This window comes from Notamacropus eugenii, chromosome 7 (genome assembly GCF_028372415.1).
Source record: "Notamacropus eugenii isolate mMacEug1 chromosome 7, mMacEug1.pri_v2, whole genome shotgun sequence".
Classification (NCBI taxonomy): domain Eukaryota; kingdom Metazoa; phylum Chordata; class Mammalia; order Diprotodontia; family Macropodidae; genus Notamacropus; species Notamacropus eugenii.
Genome location: NC_092878.1, coordinates 117625825 through 117646053, shown reverse-complemented (window position 1 = coordinate 117646053; position 20229 = coordinate 117625825). Strand labels below are relative to the sequence as shown.

General features: G+C 34.5%; 1 protein-coding gene across 3 annotated transcripts in view; it reads left to right on the top strand.

Moving 5' to 3' along the window:
• AP1AR (adaptor related protein complex 1 associated regulatory protein) overlaps positions 1-20229 on the top strand; it is a 41682-nt gene extending 21453 nt beyond the window's left edge. The window contains exons 3-10 of one of the 3 annotated variants that reach the window (XM_072622692.1): positions 1418-1444; positions 3967-3992; positions 4551-4647; positions 6696-6794; positions 8687-8745; positions 9304-9377; positions 14297-14425; positions 18181-20229. In XM_072622692.1, the coding sequence (XP_072478793.1) occupies positions 1418-1444; positions 3967-3992; positions 4551-4647; positions 6696-6794; positions 8687-8745; positions 9304-9377; positions 14297-14425; positions 18181-18446 (777 nt within the window). In that variant the 3' untranslated portion in view covers positions 18447-20229. The remainder of the gene's footprint in view (positions 1-1417; positions 1445-3966; positions 3993-4550; positions 4648-6695; positions 6795-8686; positions 8746-9303; positions 9378-14296; positions 14426-18180) is intronic. The other 2 variants (XM_072622693.1, XM_072622694.1) reach the window with 2 other exon arrangements.

Genomic DNA, 20229 nt, shown 5'->3' with positions numbered 1-20229 from the left:
ACTGGAGATGACCCAGGATGAGGCAATTGGAGTTAAGTGACTTGCCTAAGGTCACACAGCTAGTGAGTGTCAAGTGTCTGAGGTGAGACTTGAACTCAGGTCCTCCTGACTCCTGTGGAGGGATTATCTTTGACAAGACGGATCATAGATTTGGAGATAGGAGTCATTTTAGGGTTCACCTAAAGCCACCCCTTCATCTTCTCAGAGAGGGTAGTGCCACTTAATATTATATCGTAGGGACATAAAATGAAATAAAATGGAGTCATGGTGAAAAGTTCAGCAAAAAGCTGGCAAATACAGAAGTAGAATTAGAGGTTATAAGATAATCTTTAAGTCCACACACCAGATTGCCCTTTATTAGGATAGCCAGCCATGGACTCATCGACTTTCTAGAGTCTGTAAGGTGCCAACCGTTAAATAACTTTACAGGAAATAAAGCCTATATATTTTTTCCATGTGATCCAGCCCTATTGAATTCTAACATATACATATCTTTTTAGTATTTAATATCAATAATCCATTGAATAAGTCATATTATAAATATGATTCTTTCTTAATTCTTGTTATCAAGTATAGTAGTTTGTGCTAAGTAGTTTGATTTTCAACAGTTTCAGGTGTTCATACTTTTCCCATTTTATCCTGTTAAGACAAATTATCAAGTTACTACTAACATTTCTTGGTTCTGCAGCATGTTTTAACTTGGAGTTTTCTATTTTCAGACATCCATTTTCATAGTGATGAGTATTGCTTCAGTTTATTTTACTTAAAAGTAAGAAATATTTATTCGGAAAAAATGAACGAATATGAGGCATTGTGAATTGTTTTCATTATTGGAACTTTGTTTTCAGTAGAAGTTGTCAGTTTTTGTGTTTACCTGTCAAAAAGACCTCTTTACTCAGAAAATGGGTAAAATACCATGAAGAATGTGATTTCAGAAACTACTTGTGAGAAGGAACTATATATGGAAATGCATTTGAATAGTTGGCCTTGAGTTGGGAGGAAAATATTTAGCTCATCCTCTGAAAGAGTTAATTGAAGCCCCCAAATCAGTAGAGAGGTAGAAAACATTCAGTAATTTTCCACTTTAAAGGTAGAAAAAAGTGATGTGAAGAATCTTAACAACTCTGTATATTTCAAGGGAGGGAACACCTTTGTATTAAATTTCTAGTTAACTGGGATAAAAAGTTTTTATTTTTTGCTTCTTTTATGAAGTAATTGCCTCCAATTCTCTAAAAGTTGTTGGGAAAATTAAATGAGATAATAAATCATTTGATTTCAAATGGTTTGAAACCTGCAGTGTCCTTACAAATAGCTACATTATATCATCTTTTTAAATGAGATTACTTTCCTTTCTGGTAAGATGTTATATATGTTATCCTCATTAACATTTTTCTTTTCTTTTCTTTTTTTTTTACAGTTTGAAAATCTAGTAGAAAGTGATGAAGTAAGTATTTGCATTTTTATAGTTTTGCAAAGTTGAGGATTCTTTGTTTCATGGGTAAACTCTCAAGTCCCATTCACATTTAGGTTATCTGGTTATTTACCAAGGTGAATGAATGCGTATTTATTAAGAATATATTATTGGTCAAGCACTGTACTAAGTTCTGGGGATACAAATAGAAAAATTGAGTTCACACTTTAATTACAGTATGTTAAAAATACTCAGACTTCATGGCAGAGCAAAAGGCCCAGAAGTTCTGAAAGTGCTTCACTGGGGCAGATGGCAAAGGACAGAGGTCTTTAGGGTGTATAAGCAAGTCAGGTGATGATTCTGGGAGACTATAGGACATTGGGGCAAGGCATGTGATAAGGCTTGGTGGACTTTATGGATAGTGTCAGGGCAGCCGATAAGGCCTGATAGTTTTCTGCCTTAGCCAGAAGAGATGAGCTGTTGGCTCCCACCTCACCAACCCTATGTGCATTCAAGTAACTGGGCAAAGGAAGAATATAAAGAGGAAGGCCAGCCCTGTGGTGGCAATAGATAATAATATACTAGTTTTATACTAAATACCCAGATGTTAATATTATTGATACAACACGGTTATTTCTGAACTTTGTTTTCTTTCCACCTGTCAGTTTTTAGACAATTTAGAAAAGGAAGTCACACATTTAACTCCCCTCTTCAGCAAGCCAAGTGAACATGTTAAAAATAACTACAAAAAACTTCAAGTAGTTATCGAGGCTAATCCCTAGCAGCTGAGCAGGTGAACACCCAAATGATCCAATAGAGATACTCTATATATTATATATTAGCTCTGTTTTAAAGAATCTCTGTGTGGAGGTTTCATTGGCTTCTGTGGAAGCTCAGGGCCATCTTCAATCAAGAATTTCTCCCTACCCTTTAAATGAAAAAGAGAGCTGTTTCTCTATCAATGTTCTCTTTGTAAGACCCCATTATTTACTTGACGTGCAGTGTGATGGAGTGGGGTGGGGTACTGGGCTTGGAGTGGAAAACCTGAAGTCCAGCCCTGTACCCACTAATTATTGGTTCTGTAACCTTCAGTAAGTCACCTAAACTCCCTGAGCCAATGGTTATAATACGTTGATCACCTACTTCATAATAAGACAGTTGAGTAGGGGAAAAACCCAGCTCTGCATGTTTTTAAAGGTTTGGTAAATGTGTTTTTATTATAATTCCATATCCTTCTGTCCAAGATAAATTATTCCAGTTTTTAACTTAAAGGATTTTTACAGGTTTTCTAGAAAACCTGTTGTTCCTCTCCGTGCACACGCAATACACACCCCAATTTCATTTTTATTACCAAATTTTCCATTGTTCCAGATAAAAGGCATATGTAGATGTTAAATGTTGAAGACCTTTCAGGTTATATGGAATATTGCTTATGAATTCCCAAGAAAATGCCTTATATGGCAAACGTGACATATTCCTTCCTGAGTCACTGTGGTGTAGGGAAAAAGCATTGGCCTTGGACTTGCATTTGAAGACTGGTTCTAACCCATACTGGTTGTGTGATCCTTTAATCTCTTGGAATCTTCATTTTCTGGGATAATAATACTGGGAGTATGCACTTCACAAGGTTGTTGTGCATTTGGTATACTGCATATCTTCTTTAGGACTGTAAATTGTTACTAATGAAGGATTGAAAAAGGGTCTCTTAGTCATAGATTTCTTGGCCACTAATTCCTTTGCTCACTCTTTGTAATACAAAAATATGACTTTGCATATCATAGATATTATAGTAGGAATAATAACTGAAGAAAGCCTTTTTAGCTCTTGAATGCTAATTACACAGTTCTTGCTTCCCATAAGTGGACCTACCCCACCCCTCGGGGAGCACCTTCTGAGAGTGAGGGGAGGCAGGTGTCCTGCTTTCCCTCGTAGCTGAATTTGCATAATACAGATCTAAAAATTCCATATCACACTGTCATCTTTGCTTTTTAAATTGTTTACTCGTTCAGCTTGTACTGAGTGATAACTTGCAGTCTTTTCTCTGTAGAACTCATATTAGCCATTCTTTCCCTGTTACATATTCCTCATAACCTTTTACTTACTTGAACTTTACCTCATTTGTTTTTTGATCATTTTTCCTGATTTGTTGAAGTTGATTAGAATTTTTGTTTCCACATTTCCGTAATCCTTTTCTTTCTAGTTAATTCTTTTTAAAGCAGTTCTTAAACTATTTTTAAACAGTTTAAGTAGAGATCTATTTTAATAATTTATGGTTTGCTTTCAGGGAAAAAATGGACAATATGTGATTATCTAAATAATATTAGCTATGATAGCCTTAATCAGTAATTGATGCATATATATATAAAATAACATAATTGATGAAATTTGATGTTATTTTAATTTTTTTGTTTTGCTTTAAAAAGTGTCTTTAGCAATCCTGTAAAAAGAATATGTGGAAAATATTTTGCTAATTAGTACACATATATTCTCAGCATATTGACTTCTCTTTTTAGAGATAATAAGATCTAATGAACTATTTGATTTATTTGGAACAGGGAGAAAGTCCAGGAAGTAGTCATAGGTAAGGACTGATTTTTGTATATGTGATAAGCTTAAGAAATTCTTTAAATTCACTCTTTTAAAAAAACAAAAAACCAAGGAAAAAGACACTTGTCCTTTTCTCTGTTTTATTGCAAGCTTCTTCCCTTTTCCCTTCTGTGTTGCAGATTTTGAAAATTGTCTTCTTGTTTCAGAGTTTACTGACCCTTTAAAGACCTGGATACTGTGATAGTTTGAAGGAGCCAGTTTTCTAAGTGATTGCACTGACTTCTGTTAGTTACATTTGTTGTATGAGGAAGAGGCGGCAGTACATACTTGTTTTAACTTCAGAATGACGCTCTTAGTAATCCAGAGCATTTTCGTTTGATATCCCTTATTTTTAATGTAACCAGTCGTTGCCCTGGCTCAGGGTGATTGCACTCTAAATATCCTATTGTTATTCCAGTTTCAGATTATTTATTCATCTCTAGAAGTGATGTTAGTATTTGTTGTTTCTAGTATATTCATTAAAATCATAGCGTTAAATTATTTTAATACCTTTTAACATTGCAAAAGTTTGGTATTTCCTTTTTCCTTGTAGGCACCTTACTGAGGAAGAAATAGCTGACCTAAGAGAGAGGCATTATGATTCCATTGCTGAAAAACAGAAAACATTTGATATAAAAATTCAAAGAGAGGTAAACCAAATTCTTTGATTGTAGAACTGTGTGTATGACTTGGATGTTTGCTGTGTTTCACTCTTGCTTTTTTTGTGATGTTAAGTATTATGTTCAATGGTCGTAGTTTACTGGTAGCAGCCTTGTGCTGTGGTCAGAAGAGAGCAATTTGAAAACTTTGATGGATGTCCCTTCCCCAGCACTGGTTTTGTGTCTGGGAGCAAGTCAGTTAACAGCTTTGTGCCTCAGTTTCTTCACCTGCAACTTTACCTCATAGAGGTGTTCTGAAGAAGCACTGTAAGCTTGGAAAGCAATATATAAGGGGAGTTACTATTTTTCGATTTATAGTTAAATCTTGTCAGGACTTAATGAATCAGTGAAAAGTTCTTGCAGTCAGTCAACAGTAAATCATGCAGCCTACAGGGAGTTGGTTGTATTTGAGAAATATGTGGGAGCTTAAGAGAACAACCTCTTAAATCTCAGAGGGACTGTGGTCAAGCGTGTTTCAGACATCATAGTTGAGTAGGAAGAATCCTGAACTGGGCCCAGGAAACCTTGCTTCTAGGTTCAGGTCTTCCACTTTGAGCAAGTCACCTGATGTGTAGGCCTCATTTTCTCCTCTATTATAGATAAGGAGGATAGACCAAGTGTCCAAACTTGATGATGGTCTGTGATTCTTGTAAAGCTAGTAGAAAGCCAAGTTCACTTAAAAGCTTGAAAAATTATTTTACTTATAAAACAGATTTCACTGCTGTCCAGTTTTTGTACACTTTGTTCTCATTGGAACAAAACAACTGCAAACCCAGCTACTGTTTATTTTAATGTTTATGGGATAGTTACTGTTGGCACATAGCTGGTTTTCCAGATACAATAGTTTTTATCGATATTATCTTCAATCTAAGCAGGACAGTTTTGAAAATACATGTAGAAGAGCTCAAAGTCTTGTAAAAATGAGTGCTAAAAATTTTCTTGACATGTAATGAAATAAAATAATATTAAATTTTTTTAAAAAGATAAAACACATGCAGAATTTATCATAACCTGCATTTAAAAAGCAACTGGTATGAAATAGAGATTGTCTATCATGCAGAATCTTTTTTTTTCTGTTTACCTCTATGAAAATGCTCTGTATTGTGGTGTTTAATCCAAAATTAAAAATTTTTAAAAATACTGTCTTTGATCAATAAGTCAGGCATATACAGTAACAAAAACATAGAGAACAAAAAAATGTAAAATTCTGATTTTTAGAAACAAAGACAATTATTACTGTAGACATCTTGCATACTGTTTAGTTAACAAGAACTATATTCAAGACAATTCTTGAACAGTAATAAAACTAAATGTCTGTAACAAAATGGCGCTAAGTTAAGTGAAATCCCATGAAATTAAACTTAAGGGTTTACCCCAAGAAAAATGTTGGGTATGAGCAGGTCATAGCATATTACAAAGAATTGTGCCAAAGAAGTATAAAGGATGCCATCATAGGCATATAGTGTGTGACTGGAAAACAGATAGACGGTCACATGGTGAGAAGGGAGAGAGAGTAAATAAGAGAATGAGAATTGCCTGCTATGAGAAATTTGCAGGCAGATGCAGATAAGACTGGCACAGGAAGAGCAGGTGCAGACGAATGTGGTCTTCCTCCTTCGCTGAAGTAGAAGGGTCATTTGTAAATGGGAGTGTTGTAACTGATTGTGATTTGGGGAAGCCATCGACTTAGAGTAGCCAAGGTAAAAATGTGTGAAGAGAAATGGTATGAATAGTAATTATGGCATGTTGTTAAAGTGAGAAACCGTTCTGTAATGTGAGAGCTCGTAGACTAAAAATGAGGTGTCACTCCATAATGCAGGATATAAACTTACTAAGTAATGTTTGTAGTTTTACTTTGTTACAGAAAAAGCAAAAAATTAATAACTAAGATTTCCTCTCTAACATGTAAAAATCAATTTTTGTTGTGAATAATTTTTTTATTTTGTAAATACTTATTTTATAAATAAGCATTTCATTATTTTAGAGCAGTTAGATAGGTTCTAATTTTTGTTAACCCTTATTGTTTTGTTCATATACAGTTAGCCTTACAAGAAGAGAAGTTAAGACTAGAAGAAGAAGCTTTATACGCTGCACAGCGTGAAGCAGCCAGGGCAGCAAAGCAGCGAAAGTTCTTGGAGGTGAGGGGAAAAGACCCCAATACATAAATAACAGAGCTGCTTTTCTACTTATTGGTAAAAATGCGCTAAAAGAAACTTTAGTTTTTGACCTGTTTTTTCCTCTGAATGAAGGTCATTTTATTTATCATTGTTTACTCTCTGCCTACCTTCTCAGAATTTTTAAAGGCAAATTAATGAGCCTTTTGTGAATATAAAATATCAATAGTAGCATGTAGTCACATGCCTAGTCTGATTAACATTGTTCAGTTTGGCATTAGTAGGTGCCATTTGATTTTGAAAATACAAACCTTGGATGATAACTCTTTGTTTTCTTCAAAGAAGAACTATCATATTTTTCATAAGTATGCATTTCCCAGCAACTTAAATTGTTTTTTAAACAAAGGAAATTTTGTAACAAAACAAACTTCTTAGTAAAAATTAATACAATGCTTTCTGAATGTTTTTAAAGTTTATTGAGTTCTTAGTTGGTACTCTCTAAAATTATATGTTGTTACATGTTCTCTTCTAATTTTATATTGAAACATCTAGTTCACAGAAAGTACTATGGCATATAAAGTCAGAAAAAGGGGAGGTTCAAAGGCTATATAATGTTTTATGTTGTCTTATCAGTTAAGCAGCTTGGATGTGCGTCTTACACTAAATTAATGTCAGGTTGAACCTCCTGGAAAGAATATGCTTTTATGTGCTCATCTGCTATTGCCATTGTCTTGGCCGTTTTCATTTTTGTGGAAATGTCAATGTTCACAATAGAATGAAAACAAAACAAAATTTCAGGGGCAGTCCTGCCCAGTTAACAACAACCTTGCTTATAGTGAAGAGCCAAATAGTCAAGGAATCTGTACCCCCTGAGGGGAGTTGGGGCCATCATGGATTTTTATCTGTTGTCAAAAATTTGACTTACATCTTTGGCAGTTTTGGTCCTAAGATGTCTGATCTGAAGGCAGCAGATTTTTACTCAGAGATGCCTATATAGAAATGTACTTGTTATGGTAATTAAATCACAATGCCTTTTTTTCTGGCCAAAAATTAGTTTAATAAGTACAAAAAACCCTAAAATTAAAATATTCAGTTTCAGAATCTGACCTTTTTTTTGGTCCAAAAAAATTTAGCAATGTAATTGAAATATATTGGCAAATGAACATTTTATGATAGATCTTTAAAATGGAAGCTATATTGGAAATTAGCTCTTATATTTTCCTAAAAAAAAATCTGTATAGGGGATAGGCCATTTATTTTATCATACTCAGGATGGGTATGTTCTTGCCTCTTTAAGAATGGCAGCTCCCGGGGTTCAATTCATTAGATATTACTTAGTATCTCCCAGGGTTCTTAGAGGCAAGGGGATGTGGATGGGGGATGTGGATGGGGAATGTGTACAGGGGAAGTCTGGCAGAGGTTTTTGCCTTACCCCTTGATCAAAGTTTAGTTTTAGGGGACTGTTTTTGTTTTTTTTTTTTTTTGATGAGTTGTCTTCCACTGAGAACCTCTCTTCTGAACCCACTAACCCCCTAGAAACTAGAGTCCCCTCTCTCTCTTTGGTTGCTGTAGAATTGTTGTCAAAACTCAAAATTTACTTTTTACAATAAATCTAAGATCTCCTCATCCTCAGGGACTATATTGATCCATCTGAAGGTCTGTAGTGACAGGCTCAGTTTCTTCATCTGTAAAATGAGGGGATTAGATTTGATGACATCTGAGATATAGTCCATCTCTAACATTTTCTGAGTCTATGAGTACAGTACAAAAATAAGGGTGTATGGAGGAGAATAATGATAATTAGGAATATGAGAACTCCCCAGTTCATCTTTCCCCAGTAGAAAGTATTTTTAGTTATGATAGAATGATTTAATTTACTTTTTCTCTTTATTTTTATTTTCTATTATTTTTTAAAGCAAGAAAGGCAAAGGATTATGCCACGATCTCATCATTCCAACACTGGAGAATATCAAAGGTAAATAATAAAAAGTGCTTTTTCCTTCTTTCTTTATGGGAAGTTCTAATGTCCATAGGGAGCAGGGGTCATTTCCTTCTCTCTTTTGGGGACATGCATATAGAGGAAAGCTCATGTTTGATCAAAGAGCTGTTGCATTCTCAATTACATGATACACTGAAAGCTATTTTCTCTTCAAAGTCGGAGAGCATCATCTCTTTTGATTGCCCTTATCTTCTCCCTAGAAAACTACGTAATAACATTATTGATACCAAGTGGTTATTCAGTTCTGTTTCTCTGAAGACCCTCTCTGTTTTGTGAGCAAGTGACTTACTTTTTGCAAAAGAAATCTTGGATGTCTCAGTTCTATAAATATTTATTATTCATTCAAAAAGTCTGAGCTATGGGAGATCTAATTTCATGACAAAAATCTGCCTGTATTTCCCAAAATGTTTTAATTATACAATAGATTCTTCTGTTCTGGAGGACTTCAGCTTTAAATCTCATTCTTCATAAATAATGATAAGTATTTAAGAGAATCTATTGTAAATATAAGAAAAATGTTTTACTTTATTACAGTTCAGGGGCAGAAGAAGACTTTGAATCCTATTTGAGAAATATAAAGTCACAATATGAAGTTTTTCGAAGTAGTAGTAAGTATTTTTAATTATACAATCAAAATTTAAAATACATTTCATGTTCCAAAGACTTCACAAATTTCATCAAATACTCATTCCTAGGATTTTCCTAAAGCTGTCTTTCTAGAACACATTGCCTTCCTTATCCCTCAGTCTACTTCAGCTTCTAACATAGTACCTTGCATACAGTAGGCATATAATGAAAGCAAAGTTAAAATTGGATGTATTCAAAAAGTTAATTCTTGATTTGTATTTCTTAGGAATTCTTAATTTTTTTGTATTTTAGATCTTTTCAGAATCTAGTGAAGCTTATCAACCCCTCCCCAGAATGTTTTTAAATTCTTAAAATAAAATGCGTGGTATTACAAAGGAAACTAATTTTATTGATGTACTTATGACAAAAAATTTAAGTCATAGACCCCAAATTAAGAACCCCTAGCATACTTGTTCCAAAAATTTTTCCTTTGCTTCAAGAAGTGGCCTTCCTCCTGCTTATCAGATAACTGAGGTCATAAATAGCATTTTTATTGAAAAAAAGATTTCCTACCATCTAGCTATTTTACATGATTTAGCTAAGTTACAACTCAGTGTAGTTCTAGTCTTGTGAAGGGATTTATCACCATGACATTCTTCTACTCTTAAAATATTAATAAAGCAAGAAAAAGATCTCGAGCTATTATCTTGGCCTTGCCAGATTTTTTTTAAATCATCCCTGTTAAATGTATTACTGTCACATAAGGTGGTTAAATAACTTAATCGTTTTCATTTCTATCATTAAATGACAAGTTATAATTGTTTTTTTCAGTCCTAAAATTTTCTATTCAAGGTCTGGCTTTTAAACGACAAACTCCGTGACGACTCTCTGATCCCTCCAGCTGAAAGTGAAGAATATGGTCACAATAAAGAGTTCAGAGGAACCTCAGAGGCCACCTTGTCCAACCCATACTCTTATCAGGTGTCTTCTACACCATCTCTAACAAATAACATCCGGTCTTTGTTTGACATCCTCTAAAGAGGGGAATCCGTTACCTCCCAAGGCAGGAATACTACTTTTAGATAACTTATATTGTTAAATATTTTCCTCACATCAAGTCAAAATCTGTGTCTGTGTAATTCCCATTACTTGTTCTTAGTCCTGCCTTCCAAGACCAAGCAGAAAATGACTAAGCCCCTTTTCCACATGATAGTTTTTCAACAGTCAGCTCTTTTTTTTCTCTGGCCCAGGCAGCCCTGGTTCTTTCACATGATGTTCCTTGAGGATAAACATTGTGGTTCCCCATTTCTTGGCACCCTGCTTGGTAAATAGGTGCTTATGCCTGGTGATTCATTGTTGATTCATCCTCCCACAGAGGCATTCTGCCTTGTCAGTGTCATGACCGAAATATGCAGGAGCCCATGACAGGGCCTGGTGATGTGAGGCATGATGAGTTAGACGTTGTGCTTTTCCCAAAGGTTAATGGCCACGTGATCTGTAGGACTGTGGTGTTACAGCAGCAGTTTGAGGATGGCCAGTGAGTGTGTTAGTGCCCACCCCATGTAACAGCTGACAGGAGTGAATTTTCATTTCTTTTCCATAGATTGAAAACTGGAAGACACCTCAGAGATCAGATCATGTTGTTCAATCTTGTTCAATTTAAAGTGAACAAAACTAAAGCCAAAAAGGTTAATTGACCTGAGTCAGTCACATGGTAATAAGTAGTTGCTCAAGCTTCCAACTGCAGTTAACTCCAGATGTAACCATCAATCAATAAACATTGTGCCAGACACTGTTTGTAGGGACACAAAAAGAAGCAAAAGATCTTCTCTGCCTTCAGGGACCTTACAGTGTAATGGTTATCTTTCTTCTTTATAGCGCAAACTGCATGTAGAGAAATAACATACTCAGATTGCCTCTAGGTCAGTTAACTAGCAGAACATACAAGTTAAAATTCCTCTAGTATGTCATGTATTTTGAAAGCTCAGAAATAGAAACCAGAGCATTTCTCTTCTTGTAGCTCTGCACTAACTTCCTCTTTCATCCTATCATTTCTGTTCAGAGTGGGCTGGTCTCTGTTCTCCCTCCCCATAAGGTGAATGAAATGGGCAGTTTTGAATATTTATATGTCTAGGGTATCTCCCTCTCATACATAAGATCTGCAGAATAGCTACCTCAGTTGCAGGTTACTCTGTGGATCCATGTCCATCCAAAACTATAGCTCCCAAAGCCTTGGAAGGTGCAGGTAATTCAGAGCAAAGGCATAATGAAAGATCATTGTAAGAAAAGAAGCCGTAGAGCATCTACCTCATAAATAATAGTCGTTATTAATAATAGCTAACATTTACATAGCACTTTAAGGTCTGCAAAGCTAATTTCACATCTGTTTGCTCCTAACTATAACTTTGTCAAGTAGATACTCCCATGATCCTGATTCTACAGATGAAGAAACTAAGCGTGAGGGATTAAGTGATGTGGCCAAGGTTACAAAGCTAGTCAGTGGTTTAGATAAGCTTGAACTCAGGTCTCCTTATTCTGAGTCTAGCAATCTCTCTACTGTGCTGCCTAGCTACCTCTCATAAATCCAGGGTACATGCTTCCACAGAAAGGGGCAACCATCAGTGGGGAAAAAACAGTATGAATAGAGATCATACATGTCATGAAGGGGTAAACTCTATGTCCAAGGAAGGTTATCTCACAACCCTAGCCCTCCAGGACTACCCTTGCATAATATTGGGCACAAAATAATTTGATGGTGGCTGGGCACCTCTCCTTACTACCAGCTTCTAGGCTTCATCTCTTCAGGACCATCTAGGTAGCTTTCCTAGGTGTAGTCTGCAAGAGTGTATAATGATTAAATTCTCCCCCTTCCGTGGGCAGGCTGACATCTTACCCCTTTGTAGCTGACAAAATCTAGGCTAAGGTGTATGAGCTCTTCTCTAGGCCCAGGCCTGGGGTCTTAGATCACAATAATCTATCCCAGATAATTTAGGCCTAGAAATTCTCAAGATGCTCTTTGGCCTGACATGCAAATAAACGGAACAGGACTAGAAGTCAGCTTCTCTGCCCTTTTGACCTATTCCTGTGTCTAGTTCTGTGAGCAGTAAACTCCCTTGGCTTTATTTTAACCAGCAAAAGACCTTACTTCCTCCTCTACTCGTTTTAATTTCTTTAAACCTGAATATTATAAGCTTGTGGTAATCTCTTTCTCACTGCCTCACAGCAATTCATTTATGATATAATGTCCCTTCAGCGTAATAACCGGTTTTTTTTTGCACACTTCAAAGTTCTCGTTGGCTTAACCAAATATTTCTTTGGTTTTTACCCAGAACTTGTATAAAACCAATAGTTCAAACAGCCTAACAGTGATGCTTAGTTTTTAAATCTTCCCCTCTTTAAATTTTGCTAGTGTTCTGCCCAGATGTCTCCTTTTCTCTGATCATATTCTATGCCTTGCATTGCCTTCTGTCTCCTTGAGACAAATGATATTGTTTGCATTTTTGTATCCTAATCCCTGTCATAGTAGTTGGGATACTGTAGGTACTGAGTAGATGTTTATTTAAGTGATAAATTTAGTTTATAAGTTCAAAGCTTTTTCTTCAATATAAAAAGTCCATACTATTATGCCCCTAAACAAAAAGTATCCTGTTTTAGGTTATGTTTCTTTAAAACCATCAGATTTTTCAATATAACCTCATTCATTAAGTTTTTTTTGAAGTTGTAGAATAAGTGTTCATCTTATTTTGAAAATTTGAAGAAGCAAATGATAAAAACTTCTCTGTAGTTTGTGTGGAATATAACTGTCTAAAACTTGCCTTGAAAGTCTTCCATGAATTGTACACTTGCCAGTTCCAGTGGTTTGGGGACAGAAGTCAGGAAGGCCAGGGCCAGGATTGCTAAGAGCCTTGATCATGGGTTTGTTTTACCTCACAAGTGAAGGTTTATTGGCCTAATATGGGGTACCCAGGGTCTGGAACTTGTAGGAACAGAGGCAAGGGAAGAAGGATTACTGAGTATAGATTACTGCAAGATTTCAGAAACTGAAGGAGTAAGGAAACTAGTGATCTCTATAGCCAGCAGGAGAAAGGGGTGTCCCCAAAGAGTCTCCTTTCCAGCCTGGCACCATCAGACTACGCAAGCTGTCTTCACTCCTCTAATCAGTGGGAATGACTTCTATACTTTTTGTCCCCTTGTGTAGCAGTGTAGGATGCAGGCCATGGTTTAAAAAAAAAAAGTGGTTGTCATTCAGATCCTCTGATCGGTTTCCCTTCTGTAATGTTATAAGAAGAGAGATACCAAGGATTTGCTAGCAACTCTTGACTCTAGAAGCATCCAACATAGAAGTTTCCAATGTAAAAACAAGGTAGGGATGCCATGGAGTGGAGTGTGTATCTAGAGCAGAGATAGCCTGTCATAGGCAAACCTTTAGGAGTTTCAGACCCAAAAAATGGTTTTTTTTTAAAGTTGTCAAATATCAGTAGTAATAATGAGATCATGAGAATGGGTAGATCTGCCACTAACTAGCTGTTTGGGTAGGTTACTTCCTCTACCATAGTCTCCCTATCCTTATTTATACTTTCATCTGAAAGGTCCTTAGAATTCCGTTGAGTTTTCCAGTTCTGAGATAAGTGGTCATTAGAAAAGGAATCATAATTTAAACAGGGTGAGGTTGTAAACTAGATTGTTACATTTGAAGAGAGGTATCATGGTATTCTAGAAAAGGCACTGTACTGAATTTGTTTCAAGAGGCCAAGTGCCACTTGGTGGTCCTGTGATCATGGAGAGGCTCTTTTGCCTCTGAGCCCTAACACTTGCACTACTTTGCAAGTGTTGTGAAGAAAACATTTTCTGAACTCTGCAATGCTTAATTAAGAAGTGGGTGGTTGTTGTGGGCATGGTTGCTATTTTGGTCAGAATGGTTACAGATATCAGTTTTTAATTATTTTGGTGTTTGATCTAGGGCTTTCATCAGAGGCCACGGTTTTGACACCGAATACAGAAAGTAGTTGTGACTTAATGACCAAAACCAAATCAACAAGTGGAAATGATGACAGCACATCCCTAGATCTAGAGTGGGAAGATGAAGAAGGTAATCTTTTAATAATTCACCATTTCATATTTTAAAACTTAAGTATTGTAGGCCAATTTTCTTCTATAATCTTCCTTTTTATTTCTTATGAGATCTGGTTAAATTCAGCAAAAGCCTGAAATGATATTCTTTTTAAAAATTCAAGTTTTATTGATGCCTTTTGTTGATGCCTATTTATTCTTCCCATCTAGTGAAACTTCAACTTTACTGTTCAAATAAAGAACAGCTGTGCAAAACCAGCACACTGCCACAGCCCACAGCACATGCAGTGCTCTGGAGCTATGTGTTTCCATGCTGCGCCCTTCTCTCCCCAAAGAATGGCAAGAGATAGTTCTTCATTTTTCTCAGTTGAACGGCATTTGATTTTTTTTTCATTCGTTTTCTTTTTTTTCTTGGTTCTTGCTTACTTTATTCCTATCACTTGATACAGGTTTTTCCATAGTTCCCTAATTTCCACATACCTGTCATTTCTTACAACGTAACAATATATGATTATTTTTATATGCCACAATTTGTTCAACTGTTCCTAAATTAAAAAAAAAAAGCTATACATGTTATTTCCAGTTGTTGGGAGTTTTTGGTTTTGGTTTCCACAAAAAGTTCACCTCTGAATATTTTATTGTACATGATACCTTTTTGTTTTTTACTTCCTTTAAGTATATGCCCAGAATTGGGATCTCCCAGAAATTTTTTTAATAATTTTGTTACTGCTTACAGTATAGACTAATTTTTTAAAAATAATTTCTAATAGATGGAGAAATGAAAGTAAATTCCTCTTAATGATTTTCTAATCATGACTAAATACTGCCCACTTGTGGATAACATGATTTTATTGATATTCAGACTAGACTTACCTTTAACTATTTTTGTTAGTTGGTAAAATTAAAATCAACAGTTTATTTTAAATTTATTTTGTAATTGACTTTGCTGCATAAGATCCAGTTTTAGTTCTTATTTCTGAGAAACAGGAGATATTTGTGGTGTCTGCTTCAAGACAGTTAATATTCTAGTGTTGTAAATAAAATTTACTAAGAAAACATGAAGTCTCAGATTTTTTTTTTTTAATTCATTACAAGCAAGGGAACATAGATAGCATTGGAAGGACCATAGACACTTGACCAAAAGAAAGGTTATAACAGTAATGCATTTTGAAATTCTAATGGCAATTATTTGCTTTAAGAGTAAATTTCCCCAAGTCTTTTATATATGTATTCAAAAATAAATCTGATTTTACTTCTTTCCCCAGAATTCACTAGAATTAAAACCCTATCTTATAAACTAGAGAGTTTTAAAAATTCTTTTTCCCAAAGTTGTTGGGAGGATCAAGTTAAGTTTGCACTTACAAACCTTAAAGTATTGTATAAGTGCTAGCTACTTGTATTTTGTACTAAAATACTTGATTTGTTTAATAAAAGATTTTTTGTTTTTTTTCAAATTTATCACTCATCCAAAGTTTTTCCTCTCATCAGATATTTAGATACAAATCATATCCCAACTTCACTAAAAAAATATAATAGTGATAAATGAATGTTTTGCAAAGTTATGGGATAAAAAATTAACCCACAAAAATAACCCACATCCTTATTTGCTTTTAATAAAGATAAACATAGCATATAAAGGAAACCCAATTATAATTGTAATTCAGATATTTGGGAATTACTCACCCAAGATTAGGAAGGTCTGTGTAAGAACAATTCAAAAGCTGTGATAACCAAAATGAAGGAGGACCTAAAATACCTAGAAAGAGCAGTCAATATTTGCAAGTGGATTGAATTAATATAATAAATGATAGGTTAAATACGGGTTAATCTACAACTATCAGTCAAAAATACCAAATAAATGTCATTGTTAGAACTAAGCAAAATAATTACAAACATATAAAAAGAAGTAGGTATGAATAATGAAGGGGACATTATAGAAAAAGAAGCTGGTCTTGTATTCCTAGACTTTAAAATGCTACAAAGCAATTACCAAAGCTCTAATACTAGACCCAAAGCATAGTAAGAAACGTCAAATACAATAGATATACCAGACATCCAACCAAATATATACAAAGGATTCATGTTTGATTAAACTTACAGAAAATAAACTCTGAGAAAATGAATATTTATTTAACAAATGTATATTGGAAAATTGGATTGTGATTTGGTGGGGAATTAATTACTATCCCATACTTATGCCATATATACTATTGAATTGCAGCTAGATGTTAGACATAAAAAAAAAATTATAAAAATTATCGGAAAAAATAGAATGTATTTACCTTAGAGAGAGAAATTACTTCTATATAGTCAACAAATAGAAGAATTAAAGGAAAAGATAGATGTTCTTAACAAAAACAAAATGTACATGCAACAAAAAAATATAATTAAAGAAAAAAGATTGGAAAACATTTGTGGCAATATGATAGATAAAAACCTGACATCTAAAATATGTGAAAAACTATTAATAAAAAAAGATAACTCCCAGTCACAACTGATAAATGTTTAAAAGATACTGATAGACAGTTTTCAAAAGAGGAAACCACAATGTTAATACTTACTTGGAAAAATGTATAACTCCATTAATAAAGGGATGCAAATTAAACCAACTTTTCATAAAACTTCATACATCAAATTGGCAAGAAAATAATTAAAAGCAGCAGAATTCAATTCTGACAAGATTGTTGGAAAGGAAACAGTTGTAATCATTCCTGGTTGGTGACATTACATTACAGTGTTTGCGGACACCAGTCTTTCAGTATATACTCATTCTTTGTCTCCAAAATTCCGTTTTTGAGGATGTGTCCTAAGCATTGTAAAACATACACAAATAAATGTTCTTCAGAGTTGTTCTATAGCTGCATTATTTGTAATTTTAAAAAAACTGGAAGGAACCTAAATGTCCCACAGTATGGAGAAAATTAAAGAGATCATGGTATATTTGCAGAATACTGTGATATAGTTAAGAAGGAATATAAATGAATATGTTAACACCTTTGTGAAATAATAAAGAGGAAAAGAAATTCACACTTAAACCATGTAAAACTGAATGGTATATAAATTGGCCAAGAATCCCCTTTTGAATAGGTAGGGATTGTTTTATTTCTTGTGCTTATATCCCTGCCTCTAACATAGTGCCTACTATCAGTTAGTGCTTGATGAGAGGGAGGGAAAAGATGAGTTAGGATATTTTATGGGATATATTTCACATATTTAAATATAATCAAATGCAAAGTTTGTTTATTGGTCAGCACAGTTTATAATCACTCATTTTTAAAATCAAAATCAATTATTTTTATCAGCAGCATCAGAATTCCTTTCTTCTTAAGACATAAATTCAGCAGTAGAATCCCTTTTTTGTCATGCCGAACTTGGCAGACAGCAATATTTGTATACAAAGAACAAAAACATGATATATGAAACTATCACGTAAAACAAAATCAACACGTTAGTTCTAAAACTGTCCTGCTTGTTCATCTCAGTCTCTGTCTGGACTTCGTGTTTTGTTGATACTCTTTACTTTTTAAGACTCTCTTCAGCACCCCTCTCCTTGCAACAATCCTCTGAAGTCTTTCAGAGCTGTTTTTATTTGCACTGTTGTCGTTATAAAAATTGTTCTCCTGACTGTCTCTTTCACTTTGCATCAGTACAAATGACTCTTCCCCGATTTCTCTTACATTCGTGTATCCTAATTTGTTTAGCCATTCCATCAGTTGATGGTAGGTACTGTTTGGTTTTCAGTTTTTTATTTGTTTAAACTTCTTCAAACCCTAGGAATGAATAGAATGGTCCCATTGAGAGAACGATCCAGAACTGAAGAGGATATTCTGCGGGCTGCGTTAAAATACAGTGGCAAGAAGACTGGAAGTCATCCAGCCTCTGCTTCGGACGATTCCAACGGGCTGGAGTGGGAGAACGATTTTGTCAGTGCTGAAGTGGATAACAATGGCAATTCGGAATACTCTGGATTTGTGAATCCCGTTTTAGAACTGTCTTCCTCAGAGTTAAGAAAGTCTGAAGCAGATCAGCAAGACAGATAGGGTGAGATCATCTTTCCTTTTAACAGTCATGACCAAATGTTGAAAATCAAATAGAATGTATAAATGTTTGTTCTGAGCCTTTTTGTAAGGAAGAAAGAAATTATGTGGTAAAAGTTCAATAGCAAGGAATAGGAATGATGGAATCTATCTAAATTCAGAATTAAGTGCAATTTCATCATGATTCTGTCATGCTTCTGGATATGTTGTAAAGAAGATTCTTGTTCAGGTACCATTTGGACCAGATGGCCTCTGAGGTCCCTTCCAACTCTTAGATTCTATGATTGTTAAAAACTATGTGCTCTGATTTATGTATTCCAAATTACTATCTGTAGATTTAATTTGTTTCCTTTTCAGTAACTTGCACTTTCATTTTCTTTGCATGGATCTAATATTGTTTTAAAAATTATCTACTTATTTCAGTATCTGAACATGAAAATAATAAAGCATTTTTATTTGTTTTTCTCAGCAGCTATAAAGAGAAGTAATTAGCAGCTTCAGATAATGCACTGTTTCCTGAAAGTTTTTTAAACTTTCTCTATTTTTATAACTTGTTTGATCATCCTATACTAGCACAATTAGAGTTCAATAAGCCTAACAGAACACTAATATTCATTTCTTCCAAAGTGATATAATAGCATGTTCACTGTATTATTGCTAAACAGGATTGTTATGAGACCTGAAAGAGGTGGAATTGGAAATTTTTTAATTGCTAATGATCACACACAAAATTGAAGATGTAGAGCTTAAGCATTCCACTTCAAAGTGAGTTACATAGTACTGCAAAGGGAGTGTTTACTTTAGATTGTATTTTCAATTTCTAGTTATTTTTTTAAGTCTACATTGGATGAGTTTGGAATAATATTAAAATAAAAAACTTGCACAAAGGACTAAATTCTCTGTGAATGAAAAGGTGGGAGATCCTAAAAAGAAGTTATACGGGTATTTTGAAGAATGTTTTCCTGTATGAAATGACAGATTTTATTTTGTTTCTTTTGCCTTGTTTTATGTATGATAAAGGAAGGTGCTCTGAGAAGTAAAGCTAGGTGAGTTGCGATCTATAACTGCTGCTAGGATTCTGCAGGGGGTCGCAAAGGCTTAGTGATGCTTTAGTCACTTAAAAACACCACCAAGGACTTTGGGACACCCCGCATGTTAGCCTTTCTTTTCCTACTTTGTTAAATATGAACTGAAGGCTAAGGGAGCAAAATGCCCCCGCAATTTGGGCTGCATTTCTTGATTTTGCTAGGGAATCTAGTGTAATTTCAGTAGCTAAATTGCTGTCTAGTTTCCTTAGTAATTTTTTTTTCTTATAACAATAATAATGTACTTCCTTAACACCATAGGAAGATTAAGATGCAAATAGTGATGTAAGTTCTTGCTGTTATTTTTAAAAATCACATGGCCATTCAAATATTTTCACTTGTATGATAAGCAAGGGTATCTGTAAATTCATCTCCTTTTTTAACTTGCAGAACTAAGACACTGACTGAATATGTAAATATATTTCATTAAAGATGTGATTATTCTTTTACCATAATTTAAGTTTGTAGCTATGTCACTTAAAAATATTTTAAATATTATTTGCGTTCATACTGCCTGTAATATTGCCTTTTAAAATTTGTATACATTAGATGTATATTTTTGTTTTGGCATAAGCTACTGTCTAATTTTTCTTGGCATTTTGTCCATATTATGAACTTTTTTGAAGGAGTGGAATCAACTTCTCAAAAGTTGTGAATAAATACATTTTTACATTTAAAAATAATAAATCATCTTGCTTGTT